This window comes from Pavona decussata, unplaced genomic scaffold (genome assembly GCF_977016875.1).
Source record: "Pavona decussata unplaced genomic scaffold, jaPavDecu1.1 SCAFFOLD_93, whole genome shotgun sequence".
NCBI lineage: Eukaryota > Metazoa > Cnidaria > Anthozoa > Scleractinia > Agariciidae > Pavona > Pavona decussata.
The window spans coordinates 3,015,907-3,036,794 of record NW_028145510.1 but is presented as its reverse complement, the minus strand read 5'-3'; the positions used below and the strand labels follow the sequence as shown (position 1 = coordinate 3,036,794).

The 20,888-nt window shown below is 38.1% G+C and overlaps 1 protein-coding gene across 1 annotated transcript in view; it reads left to right on the top strand.

Annotated features, from left to right (window-relative positions):
* The window catches only part of LOC146473636 (E3 ubiquitin-protein ligase TRIM45-like), a 59,605-nt gene extending 50,378 nt beyond the window's left edge, over positions 1–9,227 (top strand). The window contains exon 5 of the mRNA XM_085118337.1: positions 8,428–9,227. Within this exon, the coding sequence (XP_084974463.1) occupies positions 8,428–8,522 (95 nt within the window). The 3' untranslated portion in view covers positions 8,523–9,227. The remainder of the gene's footprint in view (positions 1–8,427) is intronic.
* The last annotated feature ends 11,661 nt before the right edge of the window (positions 9,228–20,888 follow it).

Below are 20,888 nucleotides of genomic sequence, written 5' to 3'. Positions count from 1 at the left end.
GCATAGAACAAGAGGAACAAGATAGAAGGGGTCTATGCATAGGGTTAAGTATATTTTTCATCAAAATTAGTTACTTGAACCCACGGGGATAAACTCGTTTGGTAGTTCAAGTAGTTTCATCGAGATTAGCAAAGTAATTCCCCTTCATTTCCTTACTGTGACCTAGAAATACCCGTTGCACATAGCTTAAATCTTCCCCGTCTGATCCCAAGACTCGATCGATGAGTTGGGCAAATTGTTCGAAAAATGTTCGGTGCTTTAGAAAATACCGTACTCCTAATAACTAATATCAAGTCAGCTTCTGTTTCAACTCCGGAAAATTGCAAACAATGCATTTGACCTTTAATGTCTTTGCCGCATAATGACAAAGGGATCGAAGAAGACGTGCGACTTGTGGACCAAAACAAAACGCTGTTTAAGTTGTCCAACAGTTTAGATTTGCAACCGAATAACGTGTAAGACGATTGTCAGTAAAACGCGGGGCAGGGTGTATTTTTTCTATTGTTTTTTTTTTTGTGCATTTTTGTTAGTTAAAGGAGCATTGCCATGGGAATTTTCCTATTTTTTGGTCAAAACTGTACAGATTACAAAAGTTTGGCCACAGTTCCTTCGTTAAGACGTGAAATTTGTTGGAGGATTCTTGAGGAAAAGAACCACTCCAACACTCTTTACTGTGATCGTCCTTTATTCTGCACAGTTCATCTTGTTACAACCTCTGACTCTCTGTCTCTGACTGAAAATTGTTATGCACCTCTTTTATTCTGACAAGAAAAGGTAATACCCATCATCGATCATGTAACACCTGTCAAGCGAAGTACGCTTGAGCGGTCCCGTCATTAACATATTTTGGATTTGTAAGTCCTCATTTTTTTCCGCTATGAAACTTTCTATTAGATTTGTCGAACGGATTTTGGCCTTCAGCAGCATTAATGTGGGTTTTATATTTAAGGAGCAACTTTGATAAATTACCTGTTTACCTAGAATAATTATATGATTTAATAATAAATTGTCTTTACTTATAAATCCAAATGTTATGTCTAATGCACTCAGATGATTGACACCAAAACTATGCTCTTTTAACCACTCTATCACCGAAAACCAGAAATCCTTAGATGTATCACGATAAATGAATAAATGCTCGAGGGACTCTTCTAATTTTTTTACAAAAGGAGCACATAGGTGACGGCACCAAACCCATTTTAGAGAGACTCTTGTCTGTTTATATAATTTATGCAGCAGTTTGTACTGAAATTCTCTAGTTTTTGAAACAAGAGTTGCTATTCTTGGGAGAAGATAAACCTGCTCCCACTGTAAGCTATGCATGGAAAACAAGTCTTCATATTTAGACTCAGCAGTCGGTTTTTTCTTAATATTTCCAACTAGGTTCCAATATATCCTTCGAGATGAAGCAGGAAGGAATACCCTTCGAGAGAGATCTGTGGATCCTAAGTTATTACTGGATGAGGGGTCGCTTGGCAAAACTGACTGCGATTTTAATAAGTTCATCCAGTCTTTTGGAATAGCATTGCATTAAATATTAATTAAAGGGAAGTAGTCTGTTGCTGTTAACCCCACTATTTTCATTGATTCCCACGACTTTAATTTATAATCACTAGCGAAGGATATCACCGAGTTTGAGTATGCCCTTGTTTATAATTTTAATTCCGTACAAAGGTCTGTCGTTTATGCGTATGAATTTGTTATTCCAAATGATTTCATTAAGCACTTGAGAATAAGAGGAAGGGCATGAGATATCCACGTTGTATGAAACCCATTCACAAAGACATTCCTGATAGAACTTTGGCAAACTTCGTGGCTGGGCGGACACATCATAATTACATTTTAACAGGAAAGAGCCGCCATGGTCCCTGAGTTATGATCCAAAACAATTTTACATGTACTTTTTTTCCCATCTAAATACTTTTTCATGTACATGATTCTTTGTGTTTTTATCAACATTTCCACGTGCGGCATTCTTAACCCGCTTCTTTTAATCGCCAATCAAAGATAAGCGTTTTACTTTATCTTTGCACCCACTCCACACAAAACGAAATAGAACTCTGTTAATTTCTTTGATGATGTCTTTTGCTAGCGTTATTTGTGCAGCTCTGAACTTGAACTTAGGCATTGCATACGTTTTCATTATCTTAAGTCTACCCTTCACATATGTGCATTGATTCTCGTGTATGATTTCGGGCAGAACTTTCTCTAGCCTTAAAGCTAATGCTTTTGAACCGATTTTGTAATCAACGTTGAGTAGCGATATAGGTCTCCAATTTTCTACAAATCTTTTGTCTTTGTTTTGCTTTTCGATTAAACGAATTATCAGCCTGTCTTTGTGGGTTTGCAAAATTTCCATAAGCGAAAGCCGCGTTTAGTGAGTCGGCCATTAAAGTCCCCAGTAGCGGCCAGAATGTTGTTTGTCAACTAATTTCCTTATACAGGTTTTTGCTTTCTGGGTTTTTTTCAAGACTTAGAAAATATTTATTATTTTTTCCCCTTTCTCATACCAGTTGGCCTTTGACCGTATGATGTTGCCTTGGGTGATATAATCATACAAAGAATTGTATTCGATTTTTACCTCCTCAAAGGCTTCGATATTTTCTTCAGAGGGGTTCTCTGTTTTCAACATCTCGTAATTGGCTATCGCTTCTTATATATTTCCTTGCTGTAGGTGATAGTAGCTTGTCTAATTCTATACTTCATTAAATCCCAAAGAAGGCGTTTTTCGTGGACTTCTGCAAATTCCTGTCATGTATCCATTCATCATACTTCGCGGTGATGAGTTTAATATACTTTTCATCGCTTAAGAGGGTCGAGTTAAAGGCACCAGTGTGAAGGACCACGAGTTTGATCTGTGATGCTATTGACTTGCAAGGTTATAGCTGAGTGATCGGATTTGATTGAGGGGATAATATCAGTATGTCCAATTATATCCTGCATGCAGTCACTAATAAGCCAATTGTTTAAACGCCGTTGAATGAGAGGTCTCTTCTACCTCCATGTATATTGTATTTTGTCAGTATTTCTGATTTTCCATATATCAACCAAATCGAAAGCTATTGTGATATAAATGATGTTTTTAACCGAGTCTTTCTTGTTTGTTTTCCCGCCTGAATTGTCTTACTCAGGATCATTCTAAGTGAGCATCAAAATCACCTCCGACAATAAGGTGATTGATGGAATCATATTTTTTGTCCTCAAAGGTTTCCAAAATATCTGAGAGAAAGGTACATTGTTCTGCGGTGTTTTTTTGGAGCATAAATGTTCAGGAATAAAAAGGGGAAGTCTTGAACTAACGTATCGATCAAAATGTAATGACCATCCTTGTCCTGATCTTCGGACTTAAGTTTAAATTGTAATCTATCACTAACAAGTATCATGACTCCTTTGCTATGATTGGTACCATACGAGTAAAAAATATTTCCAGGCCACTGAAATTTCCATTTTTCAACAACATCAGTCGTGCTATAAGTCTCCTGCAAAAAGGCTATGCCAGCTTTCTGTTTTTGCAACCACGAAAAATGGCTTTCCTTTTGTTCAGATCTCGAATCCGTCAAGCATTTAGTGAGATAACTTTAAAATTAACTTTTGCCATGATAGACAATTTTCTTGCTTAAGTTTAAGGAACATAACTGCTTAATTACATTCATTTTCCGACAAAACAATTGCCTATTGTTTTTACCCCGTTGATTGAAGAAAGAAGGGATGTTACTAAACCGGGAACGGGGAAAGGGAGTCTGGGAACGAGTGTACAGCGTTAATCCCTATAAGAATTAAAATAGGCTATTTAATGCATCTTAAACAGCGCGGTTTATCTTAGATTTTTTGGCAGATATTCAGGGTTAAGTTTCCAAACATGAATTAAGAGTGATTGCCAGTAAAAATCAAAGAAATCGAAGATAAACCGCGCTCTTTGAATTCTTATAGGGATTACCGCTGTACACTCGTTCCCAGACTCCCGTTCCCCGTTCTTGGTTTTAGTAATATCCAGAAAGAAGAGGCAAAGGCAAACAATTCATTGATATCACAACGAAAGAGAATTGGACACAGAGGAAAAACAACGCTCACTGACATATTACTTTGAGAGAACTTTCTTGGTTCAAGCAATGCCCCAGAAAGGGCACTAGACCAAATAAAAAACCGCTTACCTATTGGATATAATTTGTGACGTGCGGATATCAGCAAGAGCAACTGCTACGCATTTCCCAATTCTTTATACTTATATTAATTTTATTTATTCATTTTTATTGTTGTTGTTTCTTACGTTGATTTAACATCTTATTCCCCACCACCCTGGAATTACGTATGGTTTTCGCTAATCTGATGTAAAGGCAAAATTAGCATAGTGACTAAGCAGGAACATATAAACCATCTATATATACAATTTTTTCGGTTCCTTTTTGCTGAAGGATACTTTTTTCCCTTTTTTCTTTACTTCCATGAGCTTTGACATCTGCGCCCGGCGTCTGGTAGTGATCTCCTGAGGATAGTCTTCTAAGACTTTAAAGTTTGTGTTCTTGTTGATCTTAAATCCGGCTCTCAACACCTTTTCTCGGTCAGAAAAAGGCAGGAATCTTGCTATTGTTGCTCTTGGCTCATTCGAATTCGCTTTACCAATACGATGAACTCTTTGAAACTCGATGTTGTTAACATGATCATCAAAGTCGAGGACGTTCTCAATGAATTCATACAAGGCTCTTTGAGTATCACGTCTCTTCTCTGGCTCTTTCCTCTCGGGGATTCCAAAAAACATTCAGGTTTTCTCTACTGCTGTATGAAGCTCCAAAAGCTCCTTTTTCTTTGAGTCCTCAATATCTTCAATCTTTTTTTGCAGCTCCTCAACCTGTTCGTTTAAGCCAGGTAAACCTGTGTCCATTTCTTCCATTACGCTGGTGTTACTTTTCAGTATCTTAATCTCCCTCTCAATCTCGGTAACTCTGCCACACATCTCGTTCAAAGTGGTCTCGATACTGTCTAGTTTCCTGAGTTGTGCGATAATCTGGTCAAGTATGCCTGTCACGTCGTCCGCCATATTTTGCACTCGTAGCACTTCGTCTTCGACTTCAGTGTCTTCGCCTTTTGTGCGCTTCCCTTCTGGCGAATTGGTCTCTGAAGAGCTGGAAATGCTTGTTTCTACAAGTTTTCGTTTAACAGATAGAAAGATGTCAGCCATAGGCGAGGAGTTAAAGGAAAAATAGGCAATTCGAGCGAAGCCCCAAAAAAACACGTCTAGTCATTCCGTTTCCGACGATTGTGGGCCTGGTTTTAGTTACCGAACAATTAAAACTGTCAGTGGAGTCTTGAAAGTAGACCATTGAAATTCACCGATGTTTGTTATTCTAGGACACTAGGCCTGAGACACTCGATTCATTTATTCGTAACGTGAATCGACCTCGAAACCTACAATTTCATCTTACTTAGCGCACGTATGCGGGGACATGCATGCCTATTTCGTGACAGCATGAAACATTACTGTTGAAGTTATAAAATGGAAAAGTAAATCAGCAAAGTCATCCCATGCTCAGGGACTTAAATCGCAAACAACAACAACAACAACAACAACAACAAAAAGAAACATAGTACAATAGGAGAAAGAGGTTTAGCGCCCAAGATTCACTCCCATAAAGAAGGACTGGGATGACAGTCGTATTAAAGGTCGTCATGTTCAAGTTGAATTTCATAAGGACTGACTGGTACTGTAGAGCTTCATTTTTCTTGTATCCTCTGACTCATAATATAGTTATCAAGTCTAAGTCTACCTCTTTGGTTTGGAGGATCTTAATGTTCTTGGGCTCTTTGGAAGTGCGCATTTCACGCCCCCATGAACATAGTCAAAATCAAGCAACAACCCCTAGAGTTTGAAACGAAGAATAACTAAAAGGCTATTTAAAAGGTTCGCAGGGCCACTTAACGTTTATATAAAATACTGTTTAAGCAAATCACAGATATATTGTTAATTGAACAATTTCCGAAAACAGGAGAAGAACATCTTCAAAATCAGCGCGAGATAAAAAACAATTTTTTGAAACAAAAGTTTAACCACGGAAGTGTTGTAATCTCCAACAGTTGTGAACTCCCCACTGACCTTTTCAAGGAAAAATTGTTCATACAGAAGCGTATTTTACATCTTATGAGCAAGTTTTCTTTACATTTGAATGCCATGCTTGTCAAATATTCTCCTTGAGATAAGAGGAAATTTGTCGTCATGAATATTCTGGGAGCGAAAGAGCTAACCAGAGCTAAGTATGGATACCAAAAGAAGGAAAAAAAATTGCGATGAGAAAAAGAAAATTATTTCGTAGATGGTGGCACGGTGGGAGTCCCGGTTCGATCAGCTTTCAACTTCACAAATCAGACAGGAATCGAGAGAGGCAAAATGCGTTACAACATCTTTTAGTTTTTCCCATTACTGACTATAATACATGCGCACAGAAACAAACCGGGAGAGAACGTGGCCCCTATGCCTTTCCCGCGAATTTCAATATAATGTTTTGTCTCGAGTCCCTGGTCAACGGCATGGTATCATTGACAACTGCTGTAATGAGGTGCGAAAACTGCTGAAACTGTACAAATCTTTGGAGGCCAAAAACTCAGGGTTTATTTTTGTGCGTATTCCCTTCATTCTGTTGAATCAGACAAACAAAATTTTACCTTTTTTTTGTCACACATTTTACAATAACATGCACCAAAACAATGTACTTTGCACCACAGTATGCCAGGTTTTCGCGACATTCGAAGCACTGTAGCTTTCTTGCTTTGGCCCAGCACGTGAGATCCTTAAATTTATTTCTTTGTCAAACTTTGCGTAAGATTTTTTCGTGAAAAAATGGGAATAATGGAATTAAGGCTTTACAAACTTTGTTAGACCACTATCTCCTGAGTGACATAGTCCAGTTTGTTGGGATGTCTGCATTAATGTGAGGGGTCGTAATTCAGCCAAAGAACATACTAACGAACCTTCCGTTCACTGTAAATTCAGGCACACATTGTCCGTTTTTCAGTTTCATGGTTTGCGCTAACCTACCAAAGAAAAAATGTCTAAAAGTAGCGTCATTTTCAGATTCTACAGTTAATTAGCTTTCTGAGAAAAACCCAGGAAGGTTTGTTAACCTTAATTTAGAACACTGCAATACGATTAAAAGTATCGAACAATTGAAAGGAAGCAATGTGTTAAGTTTTAGTAGTAAGATTTACCAGACACAATTACTGAGTGAATTAAACGTCTTTCTTTCATAGCGGCTATCCATTTATAGTTCCGAGTTTATCGAAATAAACTCCTCGAACGCGTATTATTTTGGAACAAATATGGCATTCTATTTGTGTAAACAACCAACAGCCCACTTCAATTTCAGTTGAGTAGCACTTCAAATTAAGTTCTCAAAATTACTGCATGCACTCTATTAGATGGATGATAGCCTTTTGTTCGTTCTCCCCTTCCTTCATAATAGAGATCTTTAGATTCTAGTACGAGTACGAGTACGACTACAAGTTTCTCCAATAAACAAAGAGCGCGCGCTCGTGAACCAGTGTCATTTTGGCGGGAAAACGTGATAGCTGTCGTCATTTTACGACGAGTTTTTGTGAGAACATCGTAGTGGCGAAAACGAGTCCTCGAAACGTAGGTGATCTCGTCTTTTTGGAAACACGAAAGGGCTTAACTATCATCATTCAAACCAACTGCGTCAAGTTCGTCGTTCGTAAAGAGTGAAATGAAACTTGCTGTGATATATCTGTTCTTAGTACTTCGCTAAAAACTCGAAGTCAAATCTCGTAGTCGTACTCGTACTCGTACTAGAATCTAAAGGTCTGTAATTAAACCACTTAGTGCTGCCTTGCCTGAGTTCTGTTTACTGGGCAACAATAAAACAACACAAAAATTAGACTAATATGGTTATGGACAAAAGGTCCATAGCCGCGTTTGTTGAAGTTAAATTCACGAATAAAGTCTGATGCGATAATTTTGCCCGGTGAAGTTGTGGGCCAAGAAAAACGCCAGAAAAAATTCCAATACAAGTTAAGAGGAGGGGACATGGGGAGGTGGTGGGAGTCAAATGCAAACTTCTTCACCGCAATCAATCGAGGCGAATGGCAAGCACATGGCCTGCTTGGTCACATGACCTCCGCACAACCTGGGAGGCGGATTCGCATAATTAAAATTGACTCCTCTCCAAGCACTCAGTATTTGCAGGTTAATATCTTATTTATGCCTTCTCTCCCAGTAAGAGAACGTTGTTTTACCTCTGTCAGTAAGTGACTTATCTTTTGGCAACCTGCGCGATGTGATGATACTTAACTTAATTGCAATCATAAATCAGACATCAGCCCGTAAATGGGTAATCTAATGTTATATAAGTCACTTTTACATACCCCACTAAAGCAATGCAACTGACACACCGTACTTGTCTCTTCTTATTTGTTTGCCAGGTCTTCAAAATGTCATTCGAAGAAGGCACACCCTTGAAGGCAACAAGTTGAATGTGATGCCCCACTATCCATTTCTTCAAGATACCAAACTTTAGTTGGTTATATGTATACTTAATCGCACGAGGCCGAGTAGAATTAAGGATTAAAAATACAAGTGAAAATTAATCCCTAATTCTACGAGGATTCATTGTGATTACATGTTTATAACATAGAGGGCAAAAGTTTCTTAATCAAAGTGACACTATCGTTAACTCGTGGTTATGGCGATGAAAGTGGCCATTGATGCCATGGGCGTAACTAAAAGGTGGCATTAATTTATAATAGTTTGGAATGGTCTTTGAATTGTTATAGTGACGATGACTCTTAGGGCTCTTCACGCCTTTTTTCTCCATAGAGGGTGGGTGCGGGGAAGAAATGCGTCTATTTTTCTCTGACTACCTACAAATTGTTAAAACGGATTAGCAAGTAAGAAATTTACATTTTTTTTCTTTTTCGAAAAATTAATTCATGTCATAAACAAGGCGTCATAAACAGGGTCAGGGTTTGACAGCCTGGGCAGCAGATTTCCACTTAGACTTGAGTTAGCCTCACAAAAATTTGAGGTATTTGGGTAAAGGAGAAATCAAACAAGGAAGGCAAATTTTGGGTATGTCCTCGGGGGAGGCGTCATCATTTTTTTTTTCTTTGGTTTTGAGGATTCAAATGTTATGCAGATGTTTGTGGCTGCCTCCTATCTTCCAATGTTTCCTTGGGGTGGGAGGAGGGTGGTCAGTTTGCCCAAACTAGTTTTCAGTGAGGGAAGGGGGTGACCTAAGGGACATGTTTCCAGAGGGGGTATCATGGAAAAATTCGAGGCCTGCCGAGACTCTCGTTTAAATTTCGAGGCCGAGGCTTTAACTAGTTTTTCAAACGTAGCCCTTCAAAAATCCGAGCCCGAGATCGCGTGATCTAGAAATCCGAGCGCGACACATCACTCTGTGCCTGGTGCTTATTATCCCTTGATATTCCTTCGTTCAACCTCAAAGGGCTGGTAATCGTCCTTGAAGGATGACTCTGTTCTTCCACGATGTCGATGGAGTTGTAAGTGCATTTTTACAGTTTAAGAAACAGAACTTTCCATCAACTTTATTTTCACTTCTTTGTTTTCGACTCACCCGACAACTGATCAATGGAAGGGGCAATGTTTTCTTCGTTATCAAAGCAAACACCTTGGGGGAAGAATTCTTAAGCTTGTGGGGTGAAGTAAGACGGAAACACATTTCATTTGTAAATAATGTTGATCACTGCTGGAGTAGCTAGAGCCGAGTGTCTGATCGAAATAAAATGCCAAAAGATTTCGTAACGAACTGACTTTTTTGAAAATTGCCGTTCCATTTTGTACCAGAATTTCCGAATATTTTTGGTCGAATGGATTGGTTTGAGTTTGAAGATCACACAAGGCGCAAGGCACAAGGCCCTATTTGTGAGGAGATTCAAATTATTTTCCGTACATGTAAGTGGCTTCCCGACAACTGTAGCATTTATTTTTTATATCTTGGTCATTTTAAAGCAGCAACAGAACACTCCCTGAATTATATCAGTTTGTTAAAAGCTTGCCACGTTTTTGTAAAAACACAATGAAAATAAATAAATAAATTCACGACGGGAAAAGACTCATGAATTAAAAAGTTAAATTTCACCAGATGAAAACAGCACACTAACTTTCACATGCTCATGTCCCTCAGTCGTAGTTCGCATAGCTTAATTACCAAAAGCGATTTCGATGCAATAAATGATTTCGCTGCGTAATAAGGTAAAGTAATCCATCAAACAACGGACGGGTACCGAAAGGATAGCTAACGGCTCTGGAAAACGGCGAGTTCACTGAAAGCCCAAGAAGGTTTAGATTTCCTGATTTAAATGAAAATCTGCCAAACGAAATGAAAATATCGAAGACGCGCAATTTTACCGTAATCACGGATATGCAAATTTGTTCAACCGATATTTTTTAATAATAGTACAAGTATTCCTAAACGGTGTCGAAAGGCAACTGTGATCCTCAATTCTCTTTGTTATTTCTTTAAGTGTGGCTTTTCTACGGGAAAAAAAAGCAGAAAGGAATTGTTCGTATGTGCCTGTATTAAAAGGAAATTCAACGGATAATTCAACAATACATGAAAGGTCACAAACTTCTGTCTTATCACCTACCGTCGATTCGACTTCGACATCAAGATTTACGCCTTGGTGAGTGGAGGAGGTACACAATCGCTCTTTATTGTATCAATCTGCATTTGTTGTGAATCTTTTGCTTCACCTTCGAAGAACACTACTTTGTCACTTCTTCCGACACTTGCTTCTAATGTTGGAGAATGCAGCGAGAATGCGTTCAAAGCACTAAAAAACAGCCATTCAATGGCGACCCACAGAAATCTAACCTGCGATCGAGACGTATTTCCGGCTGTCGCTTTTTACCGACGTGGGATTGGCTATTATTCCACCTCCGGTTACACCGGAGTGAGTGATTCATTTGCATACAGAGTGCCCCCAACACTCGTGATGCTAAAGCATATCCACGAGTAAAAATGGCGAGGGACCTCGTAATACAGTCAGCCACGGCTCGGCGTGAAAATGCTCCTCCGCAAGCAAAACAAACAAACAATTCACCTGGTTCTTAGTGTACAAAACAGACAAAACGAGAAAGGTTGATTGTTTTAAAGGATGATACAAGTTTACTGAATTCATGAGCAAACTAACAACAATTAAGCCAAATGTTAGGCATCAATTGAACAGTTTTTATTCACCTGCACCGTGAAGCTTTCTAACACTTGACAATAACACGCACAGATCGATAAAAATAGCAAACCGTGGGTCCAAAGAAGGAACTTGCAGAGTAATCCCTTCCATTGAATTTGATCTGCTCCTTCCTCCCATAAAAAGGGCACTTATTATTGTTCGGTTATCCTTCGTTGGAAGAAGCCGTTGCGAGATTAAAGCACTCGGTAGCGGCCATGAATGTTTTCAGTTTTTCAATGGCAAAAAAATTCGATCAACGTTGTTGCTTTTTGTTCAATGGATTCCAAATGATATTTATTTTCTGTTTTTATCATTATTTTACTTAGTTTTTAAGATGATCGAGGCGAACCATGGTAGCACTGTCACTGTCTAGCAAATTTTGGCCTATAAAAAAAGCCGTGCGTAAAGCTCAAAGAAAAAGGCTTGAGTAGACTCTAATATATACTGGAGTAATAAATGAAAAAAAAAAAAAAAACAACAACAACAACAACAAACAAACAAACAAAAAACGAAAACAAAATGTGATAATTCAAAACAAGCAGTACGGAAATAAATTAAACAACGATCTTTCATTGAAAAATTTTTATCAAAACAAAATTTTTTTGTTTTGATAAAATTAAAAATGAAATCACACTTTATTAATTTTACATTCGCTTTTAACGAACGTTCTTTAAAAAGACTTTCAGTGTAAAATACTCATACACCTTTCATACTCTAATCTTTGCCGTTGTATCCTATTGTTTTAAGTATTTGTGTTTGTTCTCTGCCAAGATTGTCAAAGAAATGCTCAAATTAGAAATATATGCGAAAAAATCTTGTTAGTAGTTTATGCCTGTCAGGCCTTAAAGTTAATTGAGAAAAAAAAAAAAAGGTTAAATCCCTTGGGTATGGTTTTCGACCAGTGCGGAAGAAACTGTCATGCTAAATTACCAGGGGAAAAAAAGGAAAAAAATCGTTAAAATCCTACATTGCTCTCAGGTTAGAAGATTAACTTTGCTAGGCAAAATAACTCGTATAAAAGCTTAGCTGCCTCTCAGCTTGTCTATATCATGTCACCGTAGTCGTCCTCGCAATCGTATCTAAACGAAATACATCCAATTTTGTACAATGTTATGCGGAATGAAAGAGGCGATAAAATTAGAAGGAGTGCGGATGTTAAATAAATACATAGACGGTGGATTAAAAATGTTAGATTTCCAATCCTTTAATTGCGCTTTGAATGCCAAATGGGCGCAGAAGTACCTTAATGACAACAACCAAGCAAAATGGAAACCTTTTTTATTATTTTACCAAGAAACATGGCGGCAAATTACTTCTGACTGGTAACTTAAACCAAGCTGATGTAGCTGGTTTAAATATTCAAGATATTTTCACTAGAGAGCTCGAGGTAATTGAAATTTGGTCAAATCTAAATTACGAAGAAAACCCAATATACATTGGAAATTCACCCATTTGGTACAATTCCCTTATAAGGATTGCTAATCAACCGGTCTTTTATCGAAATTGGTCCCGTGCGTGAGTCAATCAGGTCAAAAACATTTTAGATCATACGTCCGATTTTTTTAAATTATGAGGACTTAAATCTAAAAACTAAACTTTTATTTTTCCAATTTAGACTCCTTCACAGAAGAATCGCCACGCACAATTACCTCTATGAAATAGGTATTTCTTTAACGGACGCCTGTACCTTCTGTAAACAAAACACAGAAACCCTGATCCATTTCTTCTGGGAATGTGATTTTGTTCAAAATTTTTGGAAAAACGTACAATACTGGTTGATACAGCTTAAGGTTAAGCCGCAAGACTTCTTTGACCCTACCTACCCGTCTGGCTTTAGTTGATAATACTGAGAATATACTTTTACACCAGTGATGCACTTCTAATTGACCGATATCACATTTACTCATCCCAAATTAAGAAAACCCTGCCGTGAATTTACATATTTTTTGCAAACCTTCTTAAAGTGCCAAGGAATCGAAAAATGTTTTGCTTATAAGACGAACGTTGTTAAGAAATACAACTTAAAAATGGAACTGTTTCAAATGAACTGTGACTTCAATTTACCTTTTCTTTTTTTTGGATAGTACCCTGATTGCTACTCAATCTTCGATTTTTTTTTAACTCCACTCTTGTTCAAAGACTTCTACGTTAGGAGTGCGGCCTCTCTCTCCTTTTCCCTTTGTTTTTCGTGTCCTACTTTTTCTTTTTGTTTTAAGTTTTTTTTCATATTTCCTCCTTGCTTTTATGTGATACGCGTATATGATCATAAAAAGTCGTGAGTAGTTGTAATACTGTATATGTACCCTTTAAGAAAAAATGGACTGTAAGTAGCACAAATATTCTATTATAAGTAGTATAAGTATCGTACTACAGTGCAGTTGTTGTATTGCCAGTAGCGTAACTGTTGTAGAGAGTATAAGTGTCGTATTGTTAGTAACGCAAGTATTGTATTGAATTGTAAGTAGCATAAGTATTATATAATAAGTAGCGAGTAATGGATATATTGTTTTGTAAGCGGCTTCTTTGTATATGTGTTGCAATTAAAAAAAAATAGAAAAAAGTTTATTCCAATGATACAGTGTTGCGAGACGTTTCTTTGACTATTTTAGCTAAGAATCAAAGTTTCTTAAATGAAGAAAAATGGGACGAGATTAGAAAATAAAACTCCAAGGGACATAACGAACATGGACGGAAAAAAAGAGCTCAAAAGACTGATCTGAAGTTAGCAGTGTCAAGCTTAAGTTAAGTTAACAGTCAAGTTGTAGTGTCAAGATTGCAAGAAAAACAACATCTTACAAAACAACAAGGTTTTGTCAACAAAATCACATGAATGTTTGCCTCTTTCGAGAATAATCAGTCATTTTATTCGATTGCTGATATTTGCGTTCGTTTTACAACGTTAGGTGAGCGAAAAGTTTCTCGTCAAGAGGAAAAATTCAACGTTTCGTCACGCTGGATCGGAGTAAAATGATTTCTCTTCAAGATTCGAATGGTGTTCGCTGTTTATGATGTGCCGCTAGTCGTCTTGCTCTTTCTCCTGCTGTTGGACGGAATAATTGGACGAGAATAGAAAATAAAACTTCAAGGGAAATAATGAACATGGACCCAAAAAATGAGCTCAAAAGACTGCTTTGAAGTAAGCATTATTTAGCTTAATTTAAACGGCGTGTCAACACTGCCAGAAAAACAATGTCTTGCAAAACAGCAAAGTTTTGTCAACAAAATCACATGAATACTCGCCTCTTTCGAGAATAAAGAGTTCTTTTATTCGATTGCTGATTTTGTCGTTCGTTTTTACAACGTTAAGTGAGCGAAAAGCTTTGCTTCAAGAGGAAAAATCCAACGTTTCGTTGCGACGGATCGGAGTAAAATGATTTCTGATGATGTGCCGCCTCTTAAAGCGTCATATTGTTTCTCCCGCCGGTAGTCGTCTTGCTTTTCCTCCCGATGCTGGCCACTATAATGGATACGTTAATTGACTTTGTATTTTGTTGTCTTCAAAATTTTTTTTTGTTTTTCTTAAGGAGGCTCGCGGCAGTTTTTCTGGACTTAAATTGGAAGTTTTGAAATGACAATCTAGCATACAAGATAATCTTCGATCTCCTTCATACTACATCATCATTTCAACACATGATCAAAGTTAATTTTCTCATTGGTTTCCAAGCAACAGCTGTTACAGCCCATAGCCTCTCATTTTAAACATCATCGATTATCTCGAATTCTAGTCTGACACTGTACAAAGAAACTTTAGGGATTTAAACTACTCAATCAAGACAACTTGTAGGCGAAACTAGAAAAAAATCTGTTCGAGCGTTTTCAAGTAAATAATGAATCAATTTTTTTATGGGGTGATTTTGTTTATTCTCACATTTCCACCAATAAATATGGCAAAATAAAACTTGACACTTTGTCTTTTCTATTTAAAGGTCATTCCTGATAGCAAAACACTCTAAATGTATATTGAGCGTCTTGGGTTTCTCCGATTTTAAGATAGTTATGTTTGAAAACAGTTAAAATAAAACGCAGATGAATGAAAAAGTTCCTACTTTGCATAAAATCGAGATATCTTCAAAATACCTCCACAGATTTTTCTGTTAAATTACAAGCGGTTAGAGTAACAAGAATCGAAACAGGTGTTAGCACTGCGCTGAGGTAGTGGCCAACACGAAAGCCTTGCTCCTTTGGCCACAACGCACTTCTTCCGTTGAATGTAAAATCACTAAATAAATTGCTCTGCACGTTTAATCTTTTTTTCTGCTTATAAAATATATTGTATTTTGTTGTAATAAGTGTGAATAAAAAATTGAATTGAATTGAATTGATAAGAAGGCTGAATCTTGGTCAAGTTTCAGTCATTTTTAGCTTTTTCCGAACAAGAGTTTTATTTTTTTTTGTCCATGTCTATTCCACTGCTTTTCACGTGCTGTGAATATTTATGATTACGTGAAGTCGTGCAAAAGGTAAAATTTACATAAATATATGCCCCCGCTTCTCACTCTTCCATTGTAAATTTTACTTTTTGCACAACTTTACGTTATGATAAATTTTCAAAGCACGTGAATAGCAGTGAAATAGACCGGGACAAACAAATTCTTGTTCGGAGAAAGCGAATAACGACTGAAACTTGACCAAGATTCAGCCTTCTAATCTAACACCAATTTCGGTTCCTGAGCCTAAAACTTGCGTGGATATCGAAAAGCCTGTGCAAGCCTGTGGAACGGGATACTTTCCAACCATTCGCTACGAAAAACAAGCATCTCTCGTTTACTTGACGCAGGTATTCCAGAAAATTTCGTCACACAGTTAAGCGGTCACACGAATTAACAAAGTTTAAGCTCGTACAAGTCGGCCTCCCTCGCTCATCAACGACAAATTAATGTCAGATACGCTTCGACAACAAGTTCCTCTTCCAAGTTCAAGCGTTCACGAGCCAGTTTTTCCTTTCAACCATACCAGCAGTTCGTTGCAGTGTTCAGTTTCTAACCAGAGCAGTTTCAGCGTTCAAGCGATGCCGCACCATTCATTCTTCGCGTCGGCAACCATCGGATCAATTTCAAACTGCGTATTTCTGAGCTGATTTTCCAGAAGGTGGCTACAGAAATTAACGTTTTTGTTAACTTTTCTTAAGATATTTATTTATTTTTTATTTTTTTTTTGGCTTTTCCTATTGAATTTCACATCAGTAAGTAAATAGATTACAAGGGTCATTAGAAGACGTTTGTGAGAGAAAAATCTTCTCCCCCCCCCCCCCCCTCTTCGTGCCTGTCTATGGCACAGTCAGCCCCATTCTCTCTCCAATGTCTATAAACCACACAACGATTCGCTTTGAATTCGGCGCGCTCTAAGCTCAGAACAAATTCGTTAGACCTCGCGATTTGTTTGGCTTCCCGAGCCAAAATATTTTCAAAGTTTTACCGAGGACATCATTAGGTCTAATGAGGGAAGAAGTCTTATAAGTGCAGTTGCTGCCTCGTTTAATATGCCTCCTACACTAGTTCTCTTTTGAGCTAAACGGGTAATTTTCAGTTACTCGGGTGGGGACTAAGGATTACATATTGTGAGCTTGGCTTGAAGAGGTGATGGTCTTTGGCCGTAGAAACTAGGTCTTAGGAATCATTTCTAATTATCGGGAATTTTTTAACAAAGCCAAAGACTTAGTTTACTTTCTTGTTGAAAACCGCTGTATGTTGTTTCCCGTTCAAATTTTTTATGTCAACATCTGGTACTTAAAGTAATATGGCCAAAACACGAGCAAGAAAAGGCAAGGATTTTCTCTTCAAAAAGCGTGAGTTTGAAAAGCTATTCGATTGTTTTTTGCCGTTATAACTGTAGCGTTTTGGGGCTTAAGTGATCGATAAGTCGAGAAGTGCGATTTTGGGTCGGATTTCCGGTCTCGAATGTCAAATAATTCCCAGATGTTCGTATGGCGTGATTCGCATTGCGTCATGAATCTAGACGGAAAATCAATTTAAAACGCTGTCTTGCTCTGAATAAGCCGATTCTGTTGTAGAAAGCTAGACTTGAGCGCCTAAAGACTGGGTTTTGGGTGAGATTTAAGGTGCGTTGGTGCCGTTAATAATTGCCAAATGTCACACTTGTTTAGTCGGATCACAGCTCATGTTTCATTTCAGTCAGATGTCAATGTCATGTCTAATTCCAAAGAAAAGACCCTCTTTTCTCTTGCATAGAATTTTCTGACCTTACTTTCCTGTGATGAACCATAGCTAAAGTATTGTTAATGACTAGCATATTCCTTCAGCCTAGAAAGTCTCAATATGTGCTCAATTTCTGTAGCCACCTTTTGGAAAATCAGCTTAGATTTATGCATCTATCAATGTTAAGCCCGAGGGGCCCCGGGTAATGTGGGGCATTTGACCTCTATTGCCTTCCCCACCCTCGGGAATTTGACTAAGAATCTGGGCCTCGGGGTGAGGACGTTTGCTTTATTTGCGCGGAGGAATGGGACCAAGTCATATCGTCCAATGTGCTCGTCCGTGCGCTGGCCATCTTGGAAGTGCCTGAGTGGAGATATCGATTGAAAGCTTTTCAAAGTGAACTTGTACCTCCTGCAAATAATCTCTATCCTATAGATGGTCACGGGGCGCTCCGTTGTATAGCTCAACATGTTAGACTTTTTGTTTCTGTTAGATTGAGACAATGATATCTGATTGAATTGTTTAAAATGCTAGATTTGAATACCTAGTGTACTCTTTCCTGTTAGATTGAGAAACATTAATGATATCTGACTGTATCACTTTAAAATTCTAAATTCGTATATATTCTTTTTTGTATTAGACTGAGAAAATGATATCTGATTGTATAACTTGAAATGATAGATTTATATAGGACCGTATAGCTCAACATGGTAAATTACAGCCCGCGTTGTTTCTGTAAGATTGAGACAATTACATTTGATTTTATCATTTTAAATGCTAGATTTTTTGATTATTTTCCTCGGATTACACAAAGCATCAAATAAATACATCTTATTCGATGGTTTTACATATAATACGCGCGGATATTTTGCGAGTTGCGTAGTATTTTTCCGAGCCCCGAAGGGGCGAGGAAAAATACGAGCAATGAGCAAAATGTCCGCGAGTATTATATGTAAAACCATCGAATAAGAGATTTATTATTCCACTACAAAAAGATTTTGTTATTTTGGCTTCTCTGTTTTGGTAACAGTTCATCGGTATATGGCGCGTACGAATGACGTAAACAACACAGAAAGCCAGTTAAATGTCTTTAATTTGATTGGATACAATGAAAAGATAAATGACAAGTGACTGACGTGCTAAAAACTTGTTTTCGAGCTTGCATCGTTTCAAAAACTATTCTTCGTCCAGTCCGGCCATTGTTGCTCCTTTTTTCTGCCTTTCCCGTCCATATTCGCTCTGTTGTAAACCGGTCAAACCGGGACATTACAGTGTATTACGGTCTCATATTTTGCGCGTTCTCTTGACCTTATTTGGTGAAATGACATAATAGTAGAATAATAAATTAATGAAAAAGCTTGGCAATTTATAACAATGATTTGTAGAATATACACAGCAACTACTATGAGCTTAAGGGATATTACTTCCCCAAGGTGGGGATATTTGACCCAATTTTGGGGCCCCACGGTGGGGATTTTGACCAAAACTTCCTCTGAAAAGTCAAATGCCCCACGTATTCCCGGGGTCCCCCCCTCGGGCTTAACATTGATAGATGCATTACTGTTCACCCGCGAGATCCAGCCGGCAGCACTGAAGAAAATGTAGCGAAGCGACCAAGGCTGGATGGCAGCAGCTATTATTCCATTCACATTTTGACATGTGCTGTAGAAAACACCCCCTTTTAGTTTTCAAGTAAAAAAATATTTTGAGTGCTGTAAGTTCCTCACTTTTCCCAGCAGTTTTCGTCGGAGAATTCCTTCTTCAAGTGTTTACAAAAGACTATCTCGAAGACCATTTTCTTGTAAGTCTTCATGTTGTTCATGTGAATTAAACTTGTGAAACTGTTGGTTTTAGTACACTTGATTTTTGCAATGGTTGTATCGTGTAAGATTAATTCGTGTTTTGGGATTTGACGCATGCCAATCATGCGTGGCAGTAGACCGTTCCGCTTGACTTCAACTAGTTTTCTTTGCCGCGCGCCGGATTAGCCCCAGAGATATAATAAATATCTTACTAACCTCGTTTTCCTCGTCCTTACTGTAAGTTACGGATCCTCGTTTTTTCCCCTTTGATTTATAGCCCGCGCGCTTTGCGCTTGGGTCATAAATCAAAGGAGAAAAACCTCGGTCCGTAACTTACAGTACGGACCGAGAAAACGAGGTTAGTAAGAGGTATAAAATGAGACGTTTATTGGTTATGAGCGGCAAATTGTGGTCATTGGTGATGGCTGGACTCTGGCATATTCCGCTCTGAGTCTTTGTAACCTCCGTTATTTGCCGCTCTCTCTCTCTTTGGAAACATCATTTGAAATATGCAAATCTAATAAACAAGTAAATTTATTGCGGAAGGAGGTCCGATACTGTACTAGGTATCGAGCTTTCAACATTTTTTCAAAAGCAACTGTTTTTCAGTGCTAGATTCAGAAACTATTTTCCTTTTTTTGTGTGTTTGTCAGTATGCTTCATTTATGTTGTTTTTGTTTGTTAGTTTTTTGTTAGTAGGCTGGGTGCATGAATTTGTCGTTGTCTGTTCATTTCCATGCAGGGTGGATTTATGCAGTGTAACAGAGGCTGCTCGCTTCTCCTTCGCTGATATTCAGCAGCGTTATCCCATGCAGAGGCATTTTTTTACGCGAATTGGTGGTCATTTTTTTTCATGTACATTCAATAGACCAATTTCGATATATTAAAATTCTAGTTTTGCTACGAAGCTTATGGGAATAAAACAAAAGAAACTATTTATTCATCACCGAGCCTCAATGTAATTTCTGTTGTTTTATTCACCTAAGCCTCGTAGCCAAGCTAGAATTTTAATATATCGAAATTGGCCTATTGAGATAAATCAAAATGTCAAGCGCAAAAGGAAGTGTTTCTGTTGTATAGTGTAAAATCTACCAAAAGGATTGCCGGTGCCAGTATGATTGAGTAGAAACCACTGACGCAATGTAGCTATAAGACTCGCATATATGTGGTGCGTATAAAATGTTTTGTACATCAGTCATTTCCAAAAGCGTCCATATCCACCCAACACCCCTTCCCTCCTCACCCGGGCCGATTGGCGTTTTGAAAACAAATGGGCAAATTCCCCACGGCAGGGAAAAATAAGCTGTTCAAGAGCTTCGCGCTACTCGAGTCAAAAAACTTAGTAGATTTCTTCGTTTCTGGGTTTACCTTCGTTGTTATTGCTCGGCATTGTTCCAGTGACCTTTCGTTGTACGGGTTTACCACCTTATTAAACGGAGTTATCAAATTTATCGGCTTTGTCAACGAACTTATTATTGAAAAGAAGTGACAGTGTTGTGTCACGTGTCCGTCAAATTCCCGGGAGTAGACTACTACCTGACTCCCCGGGCGGACAATGTGAAAATATGCCACAAAATCCCCCCCCCCTCCCCGGGAGGAAGAGAGTGAGTACTGCATTACTTTTTGCTGTTTTAATTTAAGAGGTTCTAACATTCGTACTGTATTCGCGTAATACTGGGATCTTAATTTACTTCTGTTTGAAAAGATCCTACTGAGCAAAATACCTTGGAAA